The 24,803-nt window shown below is 39.2% G+C and overlaps 1 protein-coding gene across 24 annotated transcripts in view; it reads right to left on the reverse strand.

The window, feature by feature from the left end:
- The window catches only part of MAGI1 (membrane associated guanylate kinase, WW and PDZ domain containing 1), a 353,601-nt gene that overhangs the window by 170,620 nt on the left and 158,178 nt on the right, over window positions 1–24,803 (reverse strand). For all 24 annotated transcript variants that reach the window (XM_069865461.1, XM_069865453.1, XM_069865466.1 and 21 more), the window contains exon 2: window positions 3,477–3,593. In XM_069865461.1, the coding sequence (XP_069721562.1) occupies window positions 3,477–3,593 (117 nt within the window). The remainder of the gene's footprint in view (window positions 1–3,476; window positions 3,594–24,803) is intronic.

Genomic DNA, 24,803 nt, shown 5'->3' on the forward strand with positions numbered 1-24,803 from the left:
AGTGAAATCTGCACTAGAAATAAGTTGTGGGCAAAGTCTCTGCATCAGTCAAAGAACTTTCAGTACAGTCATGGCCAATCAGTAATCATCAAACTGTTGCCAATTCACAGTCTACTGCAAGCTCAATGGAGCCATCAGCTAGCCCACAAATAGAGCATTATTTCTGGTGATCTTCATTAGGCACATCAGACAGAAGGAAAAATGTGGTGCCTCAAAACAAAACGAGACAAAGGGGATAGCTTGAGTCTGGACCAATATCTCGCTGATATGGATGATGTATTTGAGTTTTTTTTCTAGTTTTGACACTGGATCCTACACATTCAGAATAAGAACAGTTTGTTTACATGATCACATAAGGAGAATAACTTTTCACAAATTTAAGGTGCTGGTTTTTCTTAACCAGAAGACAAAAACACTGTAAAAGCAAATGAAGTTAACAGTGAGGTGAGAGCATCAGGAAGAAAGTAAGGGAAATAACACACAGCTGAAATAAAAGCTAGTTCAGTGGCTGCACTCTTTCAAAGATTTGTAGAACATAAATGCAGGGATTCCTTAGCAATTATGCACCATCCAAAGGCATAAATAAGAATTCCTGCCTCTCTCCCTTTTAGAACGCTGAAGTTGTAAACTCTGGAGGAGAACACTTTGGGTCTGTAAATAAACTTGTGGGTTTGGTGTGATAGTAACAGCAGAACACTCATGATGGCACGACAACAAAACTCAGAGGCCACCTGGAAGCTTCTCACAGCTGTTGTTTACTACAGGTCTTCACAAGAAAGAATCTGCTCAATGGGAAACAGGGAGCTGAGGGCAAAAAGACTTTGGGGAAGCGTGCTGGACGGCACTTAGGAGCAGGGGAAGACTTCAGCTTGGAAAAACAACTGTGAGGTTCATTGTTGTATTTCAATACTTTCATGTCCATTTCTTTACGACGGCTCCCACATTTAGAGATAAAGCCTTCTGGTCTCTCAGAAAACTGTCCCTTTGTCACCCATTTAGGCAATGCTCGATGCTCTTTGGGAGCTGCATCAACCCTCTCTCTTACCCTTGATTGTTCATCAGAACATAAAGCAAATTCTTAACCAACTCTCCCAAAGTAAAAATCTAAACGATGCTTTAGAAGCTTGTCAGTCATGTAATAATGAAGTCAAGTCAAACTTCCTGCATCTTTCCTCCCTTCTGCTTGACCTCTGTCTTCTACAAAAGCTATAGCCATATCTTCACTTGGTTCCCGAGTCAGCTGAGCAACCAGCACCCGCTGCGTGGGAAACAGAAGCCCTCTGGGTTTTCTCACTGCCTGCACCAAACTAGTCAGAGCTGAAGCACGCAGGATTCTTACTGTGGAAGAACTGGTTAACATCCCTTTCTCCATTTTGCATTCATTAATTATCACTTCATTTACCCTTTATATTAGGACAACAAAAAGCAGCTGTCAGGCCAAGCATGCTCAGTCCAAGTGACCTTGTGTTCTGGTTCATGTTTACCACATAATCAGCAGGGAATTCCATTTTCAAAATACAAGACTTCATAATCCATTAGCACTAGAGATTGGTCCAGGGCTCTGGATTTTCTGGTCACATGTACCAAGGAATAAAACTATGACTGTACAGCTAGATTAATCTTGCAACCTGAAAAGCACTCTAACCCACTGTGCGTGCGGTCTCATTCAAATTCACATATGAACATTAGCATTATTCATAAAAGCTACCACTAATGCCATCCCCACAGTACACGAAGAAAAAAATTAAATGCTACCTGCTTTACAACGCAGCAAGTATGGAGACACGTGATAACGGACTCTGCTTCTCAGATTTTCCATTTGTTTCATAAATGGAACATAAGTACTGATATTCTTCTTAATACATTGACAACCTGTACCTCCCCCAGCTATTTCTAAAAGGCAGGAATCACTTTCGCTGCTCTTAATTTTAAATCAGAAGTCTTTAGTGAGTCCAAGCAGTTTAGCTCACCATCAAGTTCAATAAATCAGAGAAAAGAATCAATAGGAAGCATTTCAAAATGTCACCTTGGCAACGCACAAAATGCTTCCACAGAACTTATGCTCATTTGCTTTATTTGCTGCTTTAGAAATTGGAATATAACACATAAGCAGAAGGACATTAGCATCATGACATTGCATTTCCCAAGCCCAACATTGCCCATGCTCTCCTAGAAGGCATTTTCTGCAGCATGCTTTAGAAACCTGCAACTTGGCAGGTTAGTTGATTGAAAACTAATCATATTTCACGTTGACAAAACGGAAGTGTTCAATAGAAAATAATAATCCATATTTATTCTTTATGTCCATGTACAACACTTTAAACGTAATTTGGTCCATGCTTTCCACTGATAAAATGAGAGTAAACTCAATGGTGATATACAGCATCTGCCATTTGAAGAATCGATGTTTGTCAGTGTTACCACACAACTTTAACTCTGGTCCTACACAGTTCTACTGCATGCCACACTTAGATTGAACATGGCTATTACTCTATGTACCATTATCCGATATTTGTTGCCAAATACTGATTCCTGAGTGGCAACAACATTATTCAATATTTATATAAGTCTACCAAGATAAACAATCTCTGATTCAGGCTGACAAGGAAAACTTGAAAATACTTCGCTGCTCATCTCAGTAGACCATAACCAAGACACTTAATAGTTTTTATCCCAGCCTGATCTGGAAGGCATACCATTACCCCCATAGCTCATCAAAGTTCAGGCTGAAAAACCTTGGCTTTAGAACAGCCTCTCCTGGCAGCTGCGTAACGCCAAACAGCAGTGCAATGAAATTAGATCATTCCCCACTCTTAGCATATCTCCTCAAAATGTGAAGGATAGTCTGATTTTCCGTAAAAATTTTGAATTTCTAAAGATTATACTCTCTAAACTTCACAGTTTTCTTCCTGGTTGCTTTTTGAGTGAAAAAGAGCATTTTTTCTCAGCTTCACTACCTCTTGCTGCTATCTCCTACTCAGAATGAGGATGACCTTCCAAAAGTGGCAGTTGCTTGCTGAAATGGCACCAAGCCATAAAATGCTGTTCAATTTCACAAGTTAAACAAGCATCAGACGAAGTTCTGCTAAGGAAATAAAAATACAAGCAGGTTTTTATCCTTCATAGGTTTAAAACCAATAAAATAACATCCACCATAAGGATATCAATCAAGACTGTTTGTAAGGCAAGTACTCACTTCATGGCTGCTTTTGAGCATTTCTTCTTTGCAGTGAGCATCACAGGCCTGCATCAAACCAACAACTGTTCCAAAAAGGTATCAAAAAATCACAGAGCAAGGATGAACTGGCTTCCTTTTCAGCCCTACCTGAGTCCTCTCTACTGTCACTCACAGACATCTGCCCAAGCTATAAACTGAGTCTCCCCTGGAGCCACGCACACCACCACATGAAGGCTGCCTCAAATAAAAATCAAATTCTACTACTTGTAAACCACCAGGTCAATGTTTTGTTACTTACAAGGCACAGCATGGCGATAAAGGTTATCTCGAATAGTCTGCTGTAGATCGTGATCTGGCGATCCTTTCTGAAACCTCTGGTTGAGGTAATGTCTCAGGTCTTTGTTCAGTCTGCTCCCTGCAAAAAAAAAAACAACCAAAAAAACAGCCATTTGTTTATTTCTAAATGCACAAAATTAACATTTCCAATTCAGGCAAACGTTTGACTTCCATTCAGAGTCCCCTAAATTATGGCATGCTGACTTTATGAGCGGAGGCTCATCTTCCTCTACAAATGGCTAATTACCAAAAATAACTCGCTGTAAACAAGAGGTCTCTCTTGTCTCATAATGCATCTTTCTTCCTGTGGTGTTAAAAAGATCATCATTCGCTTTTATCACTTATTTGTCTGAGCAAATGGAGAAAGACAGATGATGTGAAAAAGAAGGAAAAAATAATAAAGGTAGAGTATGGCTTTTGCAACTCACTGGAGGGTGAGCTGGGCAGACAGACAGAAGGCAAAGACTGCTCCCATTAGGGGTATTAATACAGCTGAACGTGGCACAAAATCAAACAAGTGCTATACTTTGCACTTGTATCTATCCCAGCACACAACAGGAGTTAGGACAAAATTGACTGAAGGAGTTAAGAGTACCCGAAGTCCTTAAAAACAACAGAAGAACAACCAACACTTTTCCTTAAATCTATTTATTTACCCATTCAGTTTTGAACACTTTCAGAAATAAGAATAAGGATAAATGATTAAAAACAGAACAAATAACAACAACAACCACCACTAAAACAAAACAAAGAAAAAAAACATTGTTAATGAACACTGTCAGTTGCTGAACACCAAATTCTTTCTTGTAGCAGAACATATGAACTGGAGAAACTTAATGAACTTGTTTCCGAGAAGTTATATACTTCCAAATCTGGAATAATAGCAAAACCCTCCCCACAAGAACATACAGAGAACAGGGACAGGAACTCTTCTGTTCTAAAAAAGAGAAGTTAGAAAAAAAACAACCCTAAACCACTGGGAAGGCTTCAGAGAAACGCAACCAGGGTGATCAAAGTCTGGAGCAGTTGCCATACATGCACCAAGAGAGTGGGCTGGGATGCTCCAGCCTGTGGCGGATATCGGTGTCCAACATGCCCAGAGGGCAGGTGGGGATTGGCTGCTCCTTGCCTCTCCAGTCACTCGGACTAGGAGACACCAACCAAAGCTAACAGGAGCTCAGTTCAAAACCACACAACAGGGGGAGTAGCTCACATAGGCTGTGGAATGTCTCCTTGCTGGAGAGCATTGTGGGTGTAAGACGCTTACTGAGGAGCTCCACAGGAAGACTGGAAAAGCACTTGGAAGGCGGACCCACTGGTCCTACAAGGGTGTAGGAATTCCCTTGATCAGAAAAAGAATTGCTGGTGGCTGGGAGATCTAGGAAAAGAAGTAGGGAATAATATCAAATATCTTGTTCTTTTCCTTTCTTTTCCTAGGCATTTTATTCATGGCAGTGGGTCTGGGAGGTAGCAATGGTACCAGACAAAAGCAAAAGAGTGAAAAGAGAAAATTACCACGGGTAGGTACAGCCTACCTGCCTGACAGTCCTGCAACATTTTAACAGCAATGTTAATTTAAAAACCAAACTAAATACAAAAATTCCTAGTCTGAAATACTAAGTCAAGTTCTGAAAAATAAACAGGTAATTTGTCTTTAATTTCTCCACTCAGCTTTTATTTTTTTAAGATTAAAGATTTCTTAAGAAAGGAAGGCTTAAGCAGCAGGCCCAGCTATTAAAAGAAGGAAAAAAAATTAAAGGCCAAAATGCTCATTACAGAAATGGGTCAAAGACCATCACTGAAATTAAGGCAGATACAACTGCTCATCAAACTTTCCTGAGTTACCCACCAACACCCTTCACTCTAAGAGCAGATTGTCATCCCATTTCCAAACAAATGGTCTCTGGTTACTACACTATAGAAACGATTCCCCACATCGGAGGCACCTGGAGGGCTTGGTAAACCCATGGGCTACAGTTTTCTGCTTTCGGAGCTGACCTTCCAAACTCCAGATGTTTGACTGCAAACCATACCGTTTTATTCCAGAAGAAGACTGGGCACAGAAAAAGAGCATTTGCTGAAATAATAAAGCATGTCTTTCTCTTTCAACTAAACAGTCCCTTTTTTTTTTTTTTTTGGTACAAGGTGCTTTCTCATAGCAGAAAGAACAAATAAGACAAATAGTTTGGACATAATGCAAGGGCTTATTCCAGTGAAGAAATTAATGCCCTGAAACATATGTATCATGTAACATAGGCTTTCTCCTGAAATACTGTGTGATTCATGATTCGATGATTTATGTCATAATAATGTCTAGAGGTGACAAAAGCTCTGCTGAGCAAGGGCTTGTTTGACCACAGAAAATACGCAATTTACTGATGATATCTGCTTTTGGCTTCCCTCTGTGCCCATTCCATCTAGCGTCTCAGTCTATTACAGCCCCCGCTGGAAAGTTTGGTTACTTGGTTTATGCAGTAGCTGGGATTTCCCAGCTGAGTCACTGATGCAATAGCCAAGATGGCAGTTACAAAAATAGGGGCTACTGCAATACTTAAACTCACATGATTGTCCCCTCAGGGAGCACAGAGTGCTACTCATTCCTATCACATTTATTTTAAATTGGGAAAAAAAAAAAAAAAACAACCAAAAAAACCCCAAAACAAACCCCAAATGCTTGCTAAGCCACATTTCTGTTATTAAATTCCAGAAAATTCTTGGAAATTAAGGCTTCTTGCAGTCTGAATTATCTCTGCCCAGCAGCCACTGAGATCACAACTACAGACAAATGCAGGCTCACCCCATGCAACTCACTCTGAAGCATGGGAGAGGAAAATAGACTAACGCAGAAGCTAACACTATGCAGAAAACTACCAAAAGGATCCATCCTGGTACATGTTGGATTCTGTACCATTTGAAATATTTCAATCTATTTTGATTATCTTTTGCTAAAATCTCCTCAGGCTTCAGAGGGCACATGCATTATTTAGGAGATTCCAGTGCTAGACACAAGCTGATAAACTCTGATAAATTCTTTTGAACCTGAAATGTATGTACTCACAATTCCCAAGAATCAGAAAGATGTGCCAATGACATTTCAGCTACCTTCCATGTGCAAACTGTAGCAGTAAAATTCATTCTGATCATCAGGAACACCCCTTGTTTGTGCACTGAAAATGAGTCTCACCTTCTGATGGGTTCTGTCCATACACCAGCTGCCACCAGAATGGGTTGAAAGGCAGGTGCACACAACCACCTGATGTTATGCATAAGTCCTCTCTTTTTGAAGTCTAATTCCATACATAAGCTGTTCTCAAGAAAATACCTGGCTCCAGTTTCCCTAGAGATGAGCTGTGTTAACCAGAACTGCACTGCAATCCTTCAAAATACTTTTCTGTTCTCAAGGAAATTGGATCTTATGTTTATTACTCTTTTGAGATCCTTTCTTTTCTACTCTGCTCAAAGCATCTAGAGATCCTACAGTTATAACAGCAGCAGAAGAAAAGATGCAAGGCAGAAAGAGGGGGTTTCAATGCAGAAGGGACAGGTCTTATGAGTCAGTGCTCAGTTTTTCTTTCCTGCTGGGCAGGATATGTTGGAAACAAATTTATTTGCACATAGAAAAATCACCTTGTTTTTTTGTGTAATCTAATTTAGGCCGGTATATTTAACTTCAGAAAAGCACACACAGAAAATGCAAAAATAAATTCTTAAGTATTAAACTCACCAAAACTCATATTTTTAAGTTTGAGAAGTAAAGTATGTTCAAAGATTGGTTTCTCTTGTTGCAACAGCTTCCTCCCTATTTTACCCCTGCTGAACAAAAACAGTGCTGTTCCTTATGTGAAGATACAGTAAAAGAACCAACTTTCCACTGCTTTGCTCCCTATTGTACTACTCCAAATCTGTGATGTTTCCATCATTATCTGAATCCTCCCTCACCTTTGAATGAAACACAGTGTGACTCACTGAATGGCTGGGTTTCTCAACTATTCTTAATTAAAGCACTGCATTTTAGAGAACATCAATTGTCCTCCCAAACCATTACGTCACCTATACCTGACTAAGAAAAACAAACCCCAAAGGGAAACAAAATAGCTCTCATAAAAAAAATAATATTTCTGACGTACAGTTTTGTGAGAAGCAGTAAACTCTACTTATCGAGTTTGTGGAGATAAATGTGTAACCTAGATGTCTTCATGGTTAATGAAAAATATTGACTGTTTCTAAATACACTTTTTTCAAATCCTCAGTCCACTGTCACACATTTGTCTTTCAATGGTTACCTAATATTAGAGTCACTAGAGAAACCACACTTTGAATTATGCTCTGATGCTTACTGCTGCAATTTCCAGTTTTTGCAGGGGAGAAAGCTGCATATAAGATTATCTAGCACTGTCCTTGCTGGATAAGAACATCCATCTCTCCCAGAGCACTGCCAGCAGCAAGCAGCAGTGCAAAGCCAGGGGACTGAAGCCTCTTGCCTTATTGACACATGGGCTTCCAAGAAGGAAAACAAACTGCATAAACGACCAAGCAAAATCCATTTTTTTCAAGAAAAGCTAAGTATGAACATCATGGGGCTGACAGCACCTTCCTGCCAGCTGGTAGGCAGTCTATGCCAGAACTCTGCAATATGGATATTCTGAGGATGTATTTTCAACTCCTGTTTTATGCATTTCAAAACTATCATTTTATAGTTTATGTTTATATTAATTGCTGCAGCTGTTATATCCCAGTCAGGTTTTGATATGGTCCTAGATAATCCCGATAAACAGCTATACCCTGACAGAGCTTATAAATGCCCAAGCGAAGATGGGTCAGGGTCACGCCCGGGACACCATGGTCTCTGACCTTTCTTACACTCCTCTAAGTGGGTTTACAGGAGTAGATATTTTTGCTTTGCTTTTCTTTGGGAAGGCTACCAACTGCTACATTCACAGCGACTGATGGCATCTGAACTGGAAAAAATCATTTTCCAGCCCTGAATTGCAGCAGAATCCTGCTTCTTGTGTTGAGATCTCCATTTAAAGGCATCCTTAGCAGAGGGATTCTCTGTGGGCAGACAAAAACCATTTCAAAACAGCAGGGCCATGAAGCAATGAAAGGTTAAAGGCCTTGCTAAAGGGATAAAAGTGCAATAGAGTCATCTGGATTAAGACCCTCTCTTGCTGCCCTGATGTCTACATTGAGAGGGAATGATTCTGTTTTTTTAAAGACACAAAGATTGCATATGTTGGATTTGCAGTATAAATCCTGATTATAACATACTCCCTTTCATCTGAAGACCTCTATCTGAAGGTATGCAACAAACATTATTAAGCCATCATGGTAGGCACAGTTTTATTTCTCTGCTACGAAACACAGAACTGCAGATAAGGGGAAAAAGAATTCAAAACAAAACAACCTGCCCCATCTGTTTAGGGGCAGCAGCAGAGAACCTGCAGCTCACATTTTCTAAACTAGCGAGGGGATTTGCAATCTCAACTAACTGGCCTTGCAGGCAGTGTGACTTCAGCTCTGCTCCTTTCTTCAAGGCTGCTGCTCTACCCAACAGACAGTGCTCAACATAAATTAATCCATAATTAGAGTCAAAATAGTTCCCCTTAATTTCCAAGTGTTTTAAATCCATCATCTCCCTTATAAAAATCACCTAGTATCTTTTTAAAGAAATGTTAAAATATTAATAAAGTAACTAAAGACAACTTCTACATCTGCTGTTAAATTTTTATTAAAAAGAGAGGTGTAGACAGGGCTCCTGGGAAGCAGAAGCCGCTTCTTAAAACTACTCTGTACAGCACTTGGCACAACAGTAGTGCCAGGGCATCACCACTGTCTCTTAATAATGCTTGCAGTGGATTTTTCCCCTCACATAAAGGTGGCCCTGATACTGACAGATATATTTTATAGATGTCTGAAGAGATTTATATTCTGTTTCTGGATCAATTAGTACGATAATTTTCATGGCAAGGTCCAGTAGGCAGCAGCCAATCTTAGAAGACAAATGAAGGCGGAGTGGATTTTTATCATTTAACAAGACTGCACTGGTAACCACATCATCATCAAATATTCCTAATCCCAGCAGTTGCTGCACAAATGATAATAGTTTGTGCTATATCATTTCATTCTGTCCCATCCTTGTTTCCAGCTGCTGTCCAAAAGTGATTATAAATAATGGGGCTATAAAAGCCATTCAATAATTAGAAGATTCATTGGCCATATGCCAGCGGTGACAAAAGAGAGTGATTTATGTAAGATGAGTCTGTCACATCTGCCAGATCACAGTTTCATTACGCCTGTGGCTTTAAGGTCACGGTTTAACACTGTTCCAACAGCCATTTCTCAAGGGGTGCTGGGGAGAAGAGGTGAAATATATCATGCCTTTGTTTGCTTTCTTGTTTTAACTACTAAGTAAATAAGTAAATAAAGTCCAGTACCCACATTTGTTATTTCATGTCTCTTGTGAGGTCAAAGACTCAAGGACATGTAGTAAGACACAAAACATTCGTTGTCGTTGGCCAGAGATCAAATAAGATCACAAAGCAAAATCATCCAGTTTAAAAGCCTTAAGCATTCATGTGGCCACTTAAATTCAATAAAACCTAAGCATGTTCTACCTTGCAGCTACGCATGAAATGAAGGCACCTTGTAAACACATAAGTTGTCAGTAAATTAATTGCTACTACTTTTTCCTGACACAAGTAAACTTAAAAACCTTTTATGTCTCAGTGTGCTAAAAAGATATTTAAACATTGCCATGGGAGTTCAGCTTAACAATGAACGTGGCTCAGTAGACTCTTGATTTCATTCCAATTCTACTTCCTTCTCTTTTTTTCCCTCTATTAAAACAAACAAACAGAAAACATCAATGAACTTTTATTGCTGGGTACAAATGAGTCCCATAAAGTCCAGATGTTCGGGTGTCCAACATAAATCCTTCAAAAGCCTCGTCTGTCATTGCCAACGATTGTTCCACACCTATTTGGAGAGTCTCTGTTGAGAAAAACTACTAGTCTGAGGACAGAAACTGTAACTTTGTTGTAAATGCTGTATCCGGGCCCAAGCAGTGGATTATTTTAATTGTACCTGCTGCAGCTGGACTCCCAATATATGAACTGTTCAGATCAGAGCCTAGACATTTCCCGTTTTCGTAACAAATCCATATCCTAAACAAAACAAAATGCCCATTCTCTACCACCCCTTCCTGAAGTAAAATATAAAATACTTTCCAATTTTGATGCTTTAAAACCTGCTCAGAACAACAAAGCCAAGTCCATTGCAAAATCCTTCAGCAGGAGAAAATTATGATAAGCTGGAGGGTTATGCTATAAAGAATTGCAGAAAGTTACAGGATGAACTACCTACACAGCAATAAAACTCAACTTTGATGGAGCACAGTTAAGCCTTCAGCAGCAGCCTAGCTGCTGACTCAGCAGAGAACTTCAGTGTAGTAAGTAATTCTGTCTGAAGAATGAAATAACACTTGTTACTCTATTCCTAACAGAGCTTCTTAAAATATTATTTTAGGTGTAAGCTGTGAATCTGAAGGAGACATTCGTACAAAACTTTTGGGTCATGTTCAGAATCAGGAGCAGGCAAGAGCTTTTTTGGCACAGTACCTTTTGGTATCACTCTTGGTCTACATGGGTGAATGAACCAGCACCGAAGTGGTAATTCAGCATTTGCTGCTACAGAAATGCACTTAACAGATCATAAACCCACCAAGGAACTATTCTACGAGCACCTAACCTAATCTACGGCATTCATAGGGTGCTCCACCTTACTTGCCATGCATTAATAGTGATTCATATTTTTAGTATAAATTTAAACAAATAGTCTCTCAGCTGAGAATGACAGCAGAGAGCAATGTGAGAGAAGGGACTTGTTGGGATCACAAATGCAGGATATTTTTCTACTCAAATAAAAAATCTTCAATATAAACTGTAATACTGATTAATAGCCACACATGCCATAAGGTTTTCAACAGAAAACCTGGGGAAGAAGGTGTGCAAAGGACAAAGTAATGCAACATCTTCTATAGTTGTTTTAAATGAAACCTGGATTAGCATCACACTAAGTACTTTAGACAGTTCCGTGGCCAGATCAGTGTTGAACTAGAGACTTAAGTTAACTGGCTGAACAATCAAGCTGTAACATTAAAGTCATGTCCATAAATGTTTCCTCTTGGCGGTGACTTTAAACCAAGCGCCTAGAGCAAAGCCTCAACTCTGCAAAACTTTCCAGGAAGCCAGACCCAGAGGTGAACTTAGGGAAGCAAAGACATTCCTCTGAGGAACGCATTTTGTCTTGCACACAAAGACACTGCTGTGCTGGGGCTTTTTGTGCTGCATGTTCCAGCAAGAAAGAGCAACGAGGAGTAAGAAGCAGTCATTAGTAGCAAGAATCGTTGATACTGCCACGTAGGCTTTTTAAAAAAACAGAAAAAGTAAGAAAGAAAAGAAAAAACCTCCTACACATCCGAAGTGAATGCAGAATGAAATCATTGTAAGAGAGTGGCATGGGATCCAGCCTTTTTCCATGAGGGACTCTAAAAGATTCAGGCTGAGTGTCTCACGCCCTGTCTTCGCTAAGTCTCTCCATCAACGAACACAGACTGGGCTACGTGAGCAACCCGATCTTCCGGCAGCACTTCATCCGGAAAGCACCATCTGCATGGGAGCCACGTTTGTCAATGACACCTACTCTGTAAAACTGTGTTGCGTGAAGCAACAACCTGGATAAGGGAACATTGTTTCTTTTCCTTTGCTCCAACTCAAAGCTGCCAGTAAGTCTTTCCTTTTGTAGGATGCAGGGAGGGGTTACAAGAGACAGCAGAAGCGTGGCAGGGGGTGAAGAAGAAAGTCTGCATAGAATAGTAAGAACAGGAAAATCAAGATGAAAAGCACTTGCAGTCTTTCACTCAAAGCCAACAACCCGTTTCTGGAAATTAGATGCATATCTTTGTATGCCTCCTGAAAGGAGCTACCATATGTTCTAAAAGTAGGGTATAATATTTGAGCTGTAAAAGCCAAATCAGCTTGAGAAACAGACGGCATTTTACAATGCTTTAGCAGAACAAGTCCCACATAACAACATGCCAACAAACTCATTTTCTAGAATGGCACTAGGAAAATATTTGCAAAATTTGAAACCCATTCCCTAAATACAGCATTTGATTCTTCCAGAAAAGAGGGGGAAAAGTGACGTATATAGCAGTATTGGGGAATTCAGAGAAGCTATTTGTATTCTTTGATTTTTTGCTTGCTCTCCCTGTAATTCAAGCATGGGTAGTGGGTTTTGGTGCTTTTTGAAAAACCTGACCTCAAACTCCTTCAGCATTCAAGCTATGTCCCTTTTCATCCTTGTTCTTCCTCAGCTGCTGCAGGGACAAGCTCCCGTTGCCCAGCCAGGTCACCTCTGAATGCTAATCACAGCTTTACAGTTTTTCACTCTGCCCTCACCAGCTCCTGGGCATATGTCAATATTAACAGCCTGATTTCCAGAGGTTCTGAATATATAAATTCTAATGCCGAGAACCTGTGACATTCAGGCCATAAACACACACTAAATGGAGACACAGAATTTTACTGCTGCTTTTTTAATTATTTTTTTCTCCTCATAAGTATCTCTAGAAGACAGAAAATGCTAACATTCCTGGAAGAAACCAGCTGAAAGTCATAAGGTGTCTTTTTAAAGCTCTATCCAAAGCATGTGCTGACAGACAGCCCATCCTCCAGCACGGCTGGATGACACACAGTCAAATGCACCAGTGGCTCAACAAAGAAAAATAGCTATTTTTTTCCCCTCTCTCTGAAATATATTCATTTAGACAGAAAGCTACTGGTTAATTTTCCAACCTGCTGTAGCAATTCCTCAGAAACAAGATCTGCCAAGAAACAAAGCCAGAAACAAGACTTTCTGTGGTCTCACAGTAGCAAGTAAAGGTTCTGTTCCTACCACATAATTTTCAGAGAGCTCATATCTAAACTTAACCTCAAACGGACCTGGTTTAGGGGTTTTTTGGGACATTCGTGGACATATAGGAGAGACACCACCAAACCACTAAGATACAATACATAAAGGAAGCACGAAGGAAGCAACACTTTGCAATTTAGAAAGTCAGGCTCTCAAAGCTGAAAATAATTATGAGTAAATCTGTTAGGGAAAACACATTTAAAGGAAAAAAAAAAACCACGTGTAACAGTTGGGAGTTGTCAAAGCACACTTTACAAGAGGCACAAGAAGCCACAAAAATTAATTAAGAAGGTCACAGCAGTTTAAAAACCAACCTGGTTTGCAAGGAAAGTGACTGCACCTTTTCTTAATTTCATATTGCAGACAAAGAGAAAACAAGATCTAAGAAACTGGACTGGCTCTGGTTTGTTATTCTAACTGCAAATATTTTTGTTTTATTTTTAGGCTACCATTGGAACAGTTTTCTGATGGCTGGAGGATATTCTTCATCCTTGGAAAATGATACATCAAGATTGAATGTTTTCCTTGAAAAAATAATTCAAGTTTAAAGTGGAATTGATTCAAACTAGTTCTATAATATCCTGAGCTATTACTTGGAAATCTAATTTAGCAAGTCAGTGCTGAACAGGCAGGTAAAGGATATGGGAAAATGGGAGATTCAACATCAATTTTAAAGAGTTCAGAGCAAAATGACGCAATGAGCTAAATCTTTTCTTGGTCAGCACAGCAATTGAACCTACAGAAGTTCAGAAAACCATAGTGGCAAAAGGACAGTCTTAATGTGCCAATGCTGTTGTAAAAGCAATTCAATACACAGTATTGTGGGCTTCCCTTTCGTGGACAAAATGGAAATGAAATTCTAAAATAAGATCTTAAAGCACTGACAGAATAAATGAATTGGCTAGAACAAGCAAGAACTATGTCAGGCCAGTTTATTATGAGTTTTAATAAAGTACTACCATATCTTGTTGGCAAAACTCGAATTGTCAGCTAAAGTAAAGTGAACAAGGGCAACGTTGCTGTTGGCTATTCCCCATACAGTCACGTAAAACAAGAATGCTCTGATTCTTGGAACTCTCTCTTTCACCCAGAGCGAGCATTCTCCTCTGTAACCACAGCTAAAATATCAAAAAACTCACACTCAAAACCAAAAACCAAATGAGCCTTGAATAGCTTTGCTTTCCAACATAAATTTAATACCTCATATAAAGTAAGTTTGGCAATAAAAAAAAAAAAAATTAACGTACAAGAAAAATCTTACTAGGCTCTGCAACATTTTTTCTTTTTTTTGCTGTGGTCACAAGGTCTCGTTTTCTTAATGTGTTTGGGAGAGCCTGTATCATGCTTCCATCACCCCAACTTTTCCCCCCAAGAAACAAATATGCCTATTACAGATGGCAAAACCCACATTTGCTCAAACAGGAAATAAATGTTTATATGTGGCATATAGCAAAACACATATTTCCAGAGACAATAGCTACAAGATTTAGATTTATTAGCGCAAGGCAGGCATTTCTAATACAAAACACAGTTCTGGGGATAAGTATTTTAATGACAGAGAAGCAGCATACAAATGGCTCCTTTAGATTTAAAGCAGAGCAGTTCTGCAATAAAATCAAAAGGACATGGTCTCTTTTGGTGAAAAATAGAATATGAGAAAAAAGAGAGAAAAGCTCAACTAGAGTGCATGGCGGCTTAGACATTTTCCATGGAATGCTTTTGATCACAAAATGGCATCTGTCAAAATGAAGACATTCTGCAGGAATGTGACATTTCTATAGAAATCAGACATAGCTCTGATGGTGCCTTCTCAGCTCACGCCTTAGCTTCTCAGGCTACCCTGATCCTGCCAACCAGTTCATAGGTTTCCAAGCTCGGTCCAGTCAAGCCCTTAGGCCCACATCCCTCAAAGCTCTCCCCTTCTTTCAATCCTTAGAAAATACACAATGCAAGAATAAGAATTAGCACATTAATCTGAAAGCGGTGGCTTACAGAAGGCGGCTATCAATACCCAGGTTAGATCTTCACATAGCAAACAGAGAGACAAAGCACCAGGTCACCTCTGACAACACCAAAAATTGACACCTCTAGAATGAAGTTTCACAGATTCTGGTTTGGTAGGAAAATAAATACAGGCCTTTTTAAAGCAAGTGAGGCCTCCCCCACGTAAACACATCTACTTAGCCACAGGCATCTCACACAAAAAACAATTAACTGGAAAAATACAAGACCAGAAGTGTTCAAAATACCAGTTTCCCAGAATTCAAAATGAGAAGAAACACTGGTTTCATTCCCTTTACGTTTCTGTTTCTTGGTACCTTTCTCATATATCCACAATGAATGGTTCTTGTGAAAGATTACCACGGAAAGCAGAAACGAAAAGTTTAATCAGGCTTTGCTGCTGGTTTTGGCTTCAGCTGCATGGATTTTTCCCATTTTCCTGGATGCAAGTAGAGCTGACCATGATTTATTCCCATTTTTGCCTGGTAAGTATTGGCCTTCCAGACTCACATGGTTCTAACCAATTTGCAGTTCTGCCAGAAAGTCTTCATGCTCAAGTATCAACTTTATTCCCATTGGCATTAAAACCACTAGCCACTTTATTCTTTAGATTATTTTGATAAGCACTTTGATGACTCAGCTACAGAGAACAAGAGATGCAATAGAAAGCAATAAAAATCAGCATTAAATATCTAAATACTAATTCTTTGTCCTTAATTTGTTATTCTTCCTATTCTTATTATCTTGGAGAACTCTTGTATTTTCTCCATTGGTTTGCTAAAAAATATTTTTCTGCTCCACTTAATCAAATGCATTTGGATGGAGGTCTCTCACTCTGATTCTGAAATGGAAAGCTCTAATCAGCTCAGCCTCAAATTCATTTTATGCTTCTCTTGGTTTTGGGAGTGCGAAGTCAAAGCTCTGAAAGTTCTGCAAGGCTAAAAGGCTTTCTAAGCAACAAGTCCACCAGAGTCCCTTGTACTCTGTCTGCTGCTGGAGGAGAAAAGTATTTTGGATAGGTCAAAAACCTCTTGCTAGAGATGCAAGGAAGCACAGTATTGGCTTCAAATTTTTGCTGGTTGAATATCACTGCGGTTTCTGCTCTGATGTTACTTTGGAAAGCCCCACCTCCACTCATTAGGTCATTCGAAGTTTTTCTGCTGACTTAAAAGGACTTTGGGTCAGGACCTCCCAGCTTGGCAAGAAAAGGTGTCAGACAAATAGCATGCAACAGGAACAGCTATTTATCAAAGGAGCAATCCAGAATAATGCACTATTCCTACCTGACCACAGGTCACTTTAGAGTCTTAGTCAGGGTAGATGAATAAAGGAGGAACTTCGGAAGATAAGGGTTTTGAAATAAAATCAATTTTGAGCATAATGCACAACAGGCATCCAGAAACCACAGATGAACAACTCACACAGGGAACCCAAAATCCTAAGTCTCTTCTAGACAAGAGCTGCACTATTGTTCACAGTTCTGTGCCAATCACACCGTCCTGCTAACAAGCCCTGTGGGGAAGCCCTCACTGTTCCAGAACTAAATTCAGCTTCTGTTTCTGAGCAAGTCCAGCCAGGCTGGCCTGACAAACCTACCATCTTTGAAATGTGGTGGTTTTGCACACTTCTGTCCTGGAAGTTTTAAAATCATGTACCTAAATATTAATTCATTAATCTAATTATCCCTTTCTTTGGTTTTGGTCTTTCCTTTAAGACACAGACTGTTTGATAGTCAAGCTTTAAAAAGAAGCTCAGGCCCTTTCGTGATACGATGCTGTCCTGTTGTTGCCTTTCCACCTATGCCCAGATACAGATGTTTTATTGAAACAAGGTACCTCCAAAGTTGTTGTGTAAACACTGCATACACACAAGCCTACGCTGCTGGCACATAAATGGCAGATGTGTCTGCACATGCTGACAATTGATTTACTCATAATTTGCAACCCCTTCCAAAGGAACTAGACTTCCTAACAATCAATGAGAAAATAACCTTGTTAGCAAATAAACCGAGGTTCTTTTAAATTAATCAGTTCTTTTTCATCCAAACCATACAGATAATGAGAGAGATGATGACATTTTACATGACCTATAAAGAGTAGAGCTTCTATTTTAGGCTCTCCTTCGTAAGGGTGCCAGGATGATTATGTTTTGTTTACTGGGCAGAATAATCTCTTATTTGTTAAGGCTTGAATGCAATTTTATACAGTAAAAAATTTTATCTTCTATTGTCTTAATTATCATCTGGAGGGTTGAAGCATGAGAGGACGGCACAGAACAAATTAATATTAATGTATTCTATCTGCAATTTGAAGAGCTAGAACTTGGAGCTGTCTTTTGCTTTTGTGCTTAACATGCTACATCAGAATAGTGAATTACATCCCATTTAGCTGCTACTGAGTAGCAAGAGGATAACAGACAACAGCCTTCTGCAGACTCCCTGCATTTTCAGTGTTCCAATAGAGATCATTTTCCTCTAATTTCCTTTTACGTCATTTGCTGAAAAGTTCTTAAATGTTTCCTGCTCAATGGTGCCCAAGGCTATACCGCTGTTAATAAAGCTCTTCATAAGACGCCTTTATCACCTACAGCATCTTCTCATGTCAGTGTGAAGGTGTGGGCAGCAGGAGCCTTCCTTTTCTCTCATTTAATTTATCTACATCCTAATGGAGAGCAAATTTAGTGTCTAGAAGTAAAAGGCAGATGTATCCAGGGAGGAAGTGGAGAAAAAGAGAACGCCTCAGATGGGGCACAGTGACACTACAGGGTTTTTTGCCTTCCAGGGGAAAATCCAAGGGAGTTTAGTGTGCTGAATTTTAATTAAAACAAATATAGCACATGACCTGACCAGTTTCAGAATTATTTCAGAAGTATCGGTAGGCATTGAAAAAGACAAGGCTTATAAGTAATGCTACATGGTGTAATTCTTTCGCAGTTTCATCTTGCTGCATCAACTCTGACCTTTTGGATCTGAAAAATGGAAGAACTGAAAGGTTTATTCTTCCAGTTTTTGAACAGGAGAAACTGGGTTGGGTTTTGTTTCAGGCACGTTTTTAGCTTTGCAAACAGTGTTAGAAATTTAAAATAATAAACAAAAATATCGAGAGAAAAATCAAATAGTAGCAGGTTGGTTTCTAATTTTGAATTGATACAACAGCTATACTGACACAAATAAAACCAATCCATATTTCAGGGAAAGAAATTTAAGAAATTTCTGAAAATATAGAAACAAGGATTTTGCATGTCTTATCAAGAGAATTCTTTTTTAATTTAGTTTTAATGCAAAAGGGAAAATAGCTGCATTAAGGCATATGTGCTTCTGAGACATCCTGCGCCCTCTGAGAAAGTGAAGCAAAGTCTCAGTTTTGACTTGGCTGTTGTGGACTCCAAGCGTAACTGCAAACACAGCAATGCCAATATAAAAATATCCTTTTCCACTTATGCTGTTCCATGTCATGACTATTTTAAGGGCAAGCTCACGTGCATCTAAGCAACTACTGCATCATATTTTTTCTCTTTGAGGTTCTTTTTGTGTTTTACTACTCTGCAAAACCCCCAAAATGCGTAATTCTGCTTTAGTAGCTCCAAATTCAGTCAAGAGGATTAAATTTATGCCCACCTATGTGGTGTTCAGAATACGAAAACATTTGTCATCAAGGCATTGCTGTTGCAAGCCTCAACTCACTGAAAGACAAGACAAAACAAAGACATCAGTGTACACACATTCTGTCACCACTAGGATGATTTACCTGGGACAGGAACACTCTGTGCCCCGAAGTTGGCACATCCCCCAAAGCCAATGGGCTACAGCCCCATCTGACCAACGGACTACTCACCAATACAGTCACCATGCAGACTTAGAAATGAAAAAGGTAGAAAGTGAGTTTTAAATGTATTAAAATTTTGAGGAAACCACCTCTATAAACCACAGAGGAGTGTAAATTGCGTGCTAATAATCACCACCACTACACTCAAACCCAACAGGAGGCAAGCCCATGGGATGTGAGGCTCGTCATGGCTACAGCTTATGGGTGAGGGCAGTAGAGGTTGCTTGGGGTTTGCAACGGTCTGTTGCAGAATCAGCTGCTCCCATGACACCAACACTTCACTCAGGGGGAGCAGAGTCCTGAGCCTTTCTTCCCATGGCCAGCAGCTCTTCTGGAATACTCCACTATGCTTTTTCCCATCTCAGAGAAGCTTAAAACTGCAGGTCACCATAACCTGTGCAAGAGCTCATACACAAAAATCCTTCTACTGTACTTCCAAATTGTTTAAACACACAACAGCATGTGCAGAAACACAAATATCTCTTGCTTATTGGATGACACAGGACATTATATGCCTGAGCACCTACAAATGACAATCACTACTTGTACACATACAATGCCACTTGCTATAGTCAAAGAATAAAGCCATTCAAAAACATCCACGTGCAATTAAAGAAAAAGAAAAGGACAAAAAAGAATGGAATGAGAAGTATAACAAAATACAATTGAGAATGCAGTAAAGCTGACTGAGGTAAATCAAGAGCAAAATGTATCTGATAAATGATCAAATCATTCTGTCAAGCAGATTAGTGTCTACTGAACAGAAGGGCTGAAGAACACAAACATTCCAGTGTTACAGCTATAAATCAGAGTTTAATGAAATGATAAGCTATTTATGCAAAGCATTCATAGCTACGACAATTCATTTGCACAAAGTGAAAACAGAGCAGAAATTTGTCAAAATACAAATACAACAGTGACCTTTTGACACAGGGTCAAAATGCAAAGGGAATAATCAAGTTCAGGACATAAAGGCTACAATTACTGCAGTGTTCTTATAACAACATTTCTCTCTTTACATTGCAATTTACCATCAAAAGGTAGATCTAAGGAACTCATTAACACAAAGAAAAACGAGGCAGACATTATTGAAAAGGAAGCAAGAAATATGCATCTTATAATTTGAATTAAGATTTCCTGCCTGAGAATGCCTTTATCTTTCCAGGCAAAGTAGCAAAGTGATTTTGTGGAATTTAATTTAGAAATACAGCAGACAAAAGAGCTGCTTATATGCAATACCACAGTCAAAGACAGAGTAGAAATCAGTCCTCTGGACAAAAAATGAGAATTGCACATCAAACAATGTCGCCAAGTGTCACTGCTTATCTATAAAATACCATGTTTAAATCAGTTTCTAAGGAAAGTCACATTGCTCCCCCAATAAAATGGCTGTTACTTTTAAGTAAATACAGTTATGATATACTAAACAAATATATCCATGCCAAAGCAAAAGGAAGAATTTGTATTTCATTGAAAGTCACCAGTCTGGTTGAGATGTTGGTATTTTGACCACCAGGTATGATTTTGGAAGGATTTGAGCAGCTTTACTGTCCAGCAGCCACAAGTAATTCTGCGCTTGAATACTTTTTACAGCAGTACAGGAAGGAGAGCAACCACTGCAACATGCAAAGCACTCGCCATTCCTCTCTTGGGCTTTATTACATGGGCGAATTAATGCCAGCTAAACAAACTACACTTTTCTCAAGTCCTCAAAGTGACTTTTTTTGCTATATACTTGTATATATACACACACCTTTTTTTTTTCTTTTCTGAAACATTTCAGCTTCCATAAGTAACATAAATTGTTTTGATCTTCCTACCAACAGAAACAAATGGATTGGGTATTCCCTCTGTGCTTGATAGCATACATGAATTAGATGTTTTTGAAAACTTCTGCATCACTTCAAGAACCTGTTTTAATAAGAATTCACCTTCTACTTCAGTCCAATTTTGCTTCGAGATAAATCTGTTCAATACTGCAAGCAATGCAGCTCATACAACAGAAAGAATTGCTAATATCAGGAGAAGCCTGACTTGGGCAATAACAAAGAACTAACCTGGGACTGTTAAATATACTTGTGCAAACATACACAAAACAACTCACTCATTTATTTATGGTCATGTTGTGTTCCCTCGTTTAAAGAGCATATAATGGCGAAAGGCCTACAGGAGTTCATGAGTAAGCCAGAAAAAGATAGGTTTCGATTCTGTGCTTCTATCACCTATTCCAGGAACACGAAAGGAGTTATGGCTGTATAAGCTCAAGAAGAATCTTAACAATAGCATAACCTGCCTGCATTAAAGACAGCCACCTGCTGTGGTTGTCAACACAAGGAATTCATACGTCTCTGGACAGTGTCTTCCACAACTTTTTCTTCATAATTCCTCACAATGGATATTCTCCTCTTTCATATTTTACAGCTTAGAACTCTATAAAGCTAGCCAAATCCCCCTTGGTTTTTCCTTCCTGGTAAATCATTAGAAATGACTGACACAGTTCTGTGCAAACAAACTCACCGCCATCCCTTCAGCTCCCATTAAATGCCGTTCTGAGTCTTATGTGCCCTGAAACTGAAAATCGTACCCAACACCTTCGAAGTCCTTCACCTAACCAAAGCAGCAGGCAAATTCCTCGTACCACAATGGATTCTCAATTAAATATAACAACAAACATTTCTGCAGTTATACTTCAAATACGGTATGTGTCACAATGTTGTGGGGGAAGTGAAAAGAGGAAAGATGAAAACAGCATGGCTTGTCATCACTTCCACAATTTCATTGAGAAAATATTTCAGAAGTACAACACTGAATGGAGGGAGTTTTAGGAAGACAAGGTTCTTTTTCTTCAGTATCTATAGTTTAGATAGTGTAGAGTGGCAAAAAACACTAATTGATAAACTCCTAAACCACACTGAGGTCCTTCAGTGGTTCAAGTTTGCCCTTTAGCCTGCTGCTTTTTCAAAAGCTCCAGACAACCAAATGAGTGATTGCTATTCTTATGAAACCTTCCGGGACCACAGAGTCTCCTTTTACTGGTATGCTTCAAATGCCATGCTCCTCTTGCTAATGCATGATAAAATGCTCCACAACTCAGGAAAAAAAGTAGTTCTTGCTGCTTAAGTGCCCAGTGACTGCAGATGTAAATGACAGAAGGTGTGAGAAAAATACAAGTACATGATGATGAGGGCAGATAATCTTTAAAAGTAAAGGATGCTTTTTAACTAGGTACCCCTGCCCCCTCCTCCCCCACCTTTTCTTTTCATAGAATCATAAAACATTTAGGTTGGAAAAGACCTTGAAGATCATCAAGTCCAGCTGTAAACCTAACACTAACTACTTTTTTTTCCTCTCTATCTTTTTTTTTTATGTGTCTAAAAAGAGACTGGATATTTTTCGAATAACCCAAATTCAGTTATCACACTTTGCAACCTGCTGTGTTTTTCGTTACCAAAGCCTTCTTTCTGCTCAGATGAGAAGTTCAATGAACTACCAGCCACCTTCCAACCTCACTCATGCAGTACACCAATCACTCTGACCCTCATACAATACCAGTAGCAATATCCACAACTCAAATATACAAATATGTGCATGCTACATGCACACTGTCACATCCTTTTCTTCTACTTGAGGATACAAACATTTTGGGGACAGATTTGTATTTGTTCTAACTTCTCCAAAACATGATCAGACATTTCAGGAACACCAAGGATATTAAGAAACCCAAATAATCACTTCTGGGCATCCTCACGTGACTGAGGAGAAACAGTTTAATTGTTCCACTACAGGACAGTACCAGACCCGCTAACCTGTTTGCTTTGCTGTACAGAATCTGAAATAACCACATAGAAAAGCAAATATAAAGAGTTACTGTTATTACCATATGCATAGCGCAGAACAAAGTTATTTCCCATCAGTTCTACTAGGAAGAGAGCACGATTCTAGGATTATAGCTTTTGTGCCAAGTAGCATCACTGAAACTAAAGGCAATTCCAAACAGACCCATCTAATAAAACAATGAAGAGAAAGCAAAAGTCTGCTGTAGCAACACAAAGTAGCAGACCATACAAACTGGCTGAGGCACAAAAGGAGAATGGGTTCCAGTCTCAACATTAGAGGTGGTGGTTAAAATGGCTGAAAAGCTTACATGCTCTTCATTGTAACTTATTCAAGATCTGAGAACATCTTGAGTTCCTTATTAGCTGCAATAAAAATGTTGCTAATCACAGGACAAAAAAATTACTAACAAGTTTGAGACTTTTTTCACATTGTAGGATTCAAGTCACATCTGTTATTTCACTGACCAGAAAAACCTCATAACTCCACTATTGTTAAGCTCCCAATTTTTTTATATATATATTTTACACATATTGTGGTTATAGCCTGCTATGCAGTTGTATCTGTAACATACATTGTGGATATTAATGCAATGTATTCTTATACGTAGGGCAAGGAAGCACTCATTTTATATATGAAAAATTTTGCTTCATAAGGACATGTGGAATGCATGCAAACAGAAGAGGATTGCCTGACTCAAGTGCTCTTACCAGTCTTGACCTTGGAAGAGACATCACAGAGAGCAGCAGGGCTACCAGGAGTCATAGAGAGCACTCATACAGGAACTGATGGGGTCACAGATCAGTTATAAAACATTTTGTGAACACATTCTTCCATTTCAATTCCATCCTCTCGGTGTGATTTTATCACACAGCACTACAACGATTCATTACATTATAAATTATTTCAAGACCAAAGACTAGGACTGTGCATTGAAACGCACAGGGCAGCCATGAAAATCTCAAAATCTGTCAACAAATGAAGCTTATTTGGAAGAAATTGAATACAAAGGGCAGCTATGAAACTACACAGTCTAAAGCAGCAGGGAATTGGTGCTATGGCATGAACTTGAAAGTAACTGTCAATTTAGCATTTCTCATGACTGAAAGCCATACAGACCCAGGGGTCTCGAGGCCAAGTAGAGCTGTCTGTCCGGGACAGGAATCCAACCCAACCACACTGCTTCCAGGTTCAGTCTGCAGCTAACTGGGAAAATGTTCAGAAAGGGACCAGCACATTATGTCTGGTAAGGGAAGGGATGAATTAAGGCACACATTACACATTCACACAACCCCACGCTTTCCTTCACTTCATAGCTAACTAAGTAAAGAAACCAGTAGCAAAGACAAAAAAAACTTATAAAAATCATCTAAGTGGAGCCATGCTAAAATACTCCCTGAATAGGTATTAAAATTGTCATTTTTCCTCTCTAAATGACTAGAAAGGAATTACTCTCCATCTGCCCCTACTGTTAAGAGGGGATGACGGCATCATCCAGAAAATACAGCCAGGGATGTTCATTGCTATTGTAAAGTCAGTATTTCTGCCCATTTATCTTTCTTACCACACAGATGTGAAGTTCTAGGCAGTTCAGCTGCCTGCTTTCGTCATTCCAAAACTTAAAAGAGTCATCAAGAAGTTCTATTTAATACACTGGC

This window comes from Phaenicophaeus curvirostris, chromosome 11 (assembly GCF_032191515.1).
Source record: "Phaenicophaeus curvirostris isolate KB17595 chromosome 11, BPBGC_Pcur_1.0, whole genome shotgun sequence".
Classification (NCBI taxonomy): Eukaryota; Metazoa; Chordata; class Aves; order Cuculiformes; family Cuculidae; genus Phaenicophaeus; species Phaenicophaeus curvirostris.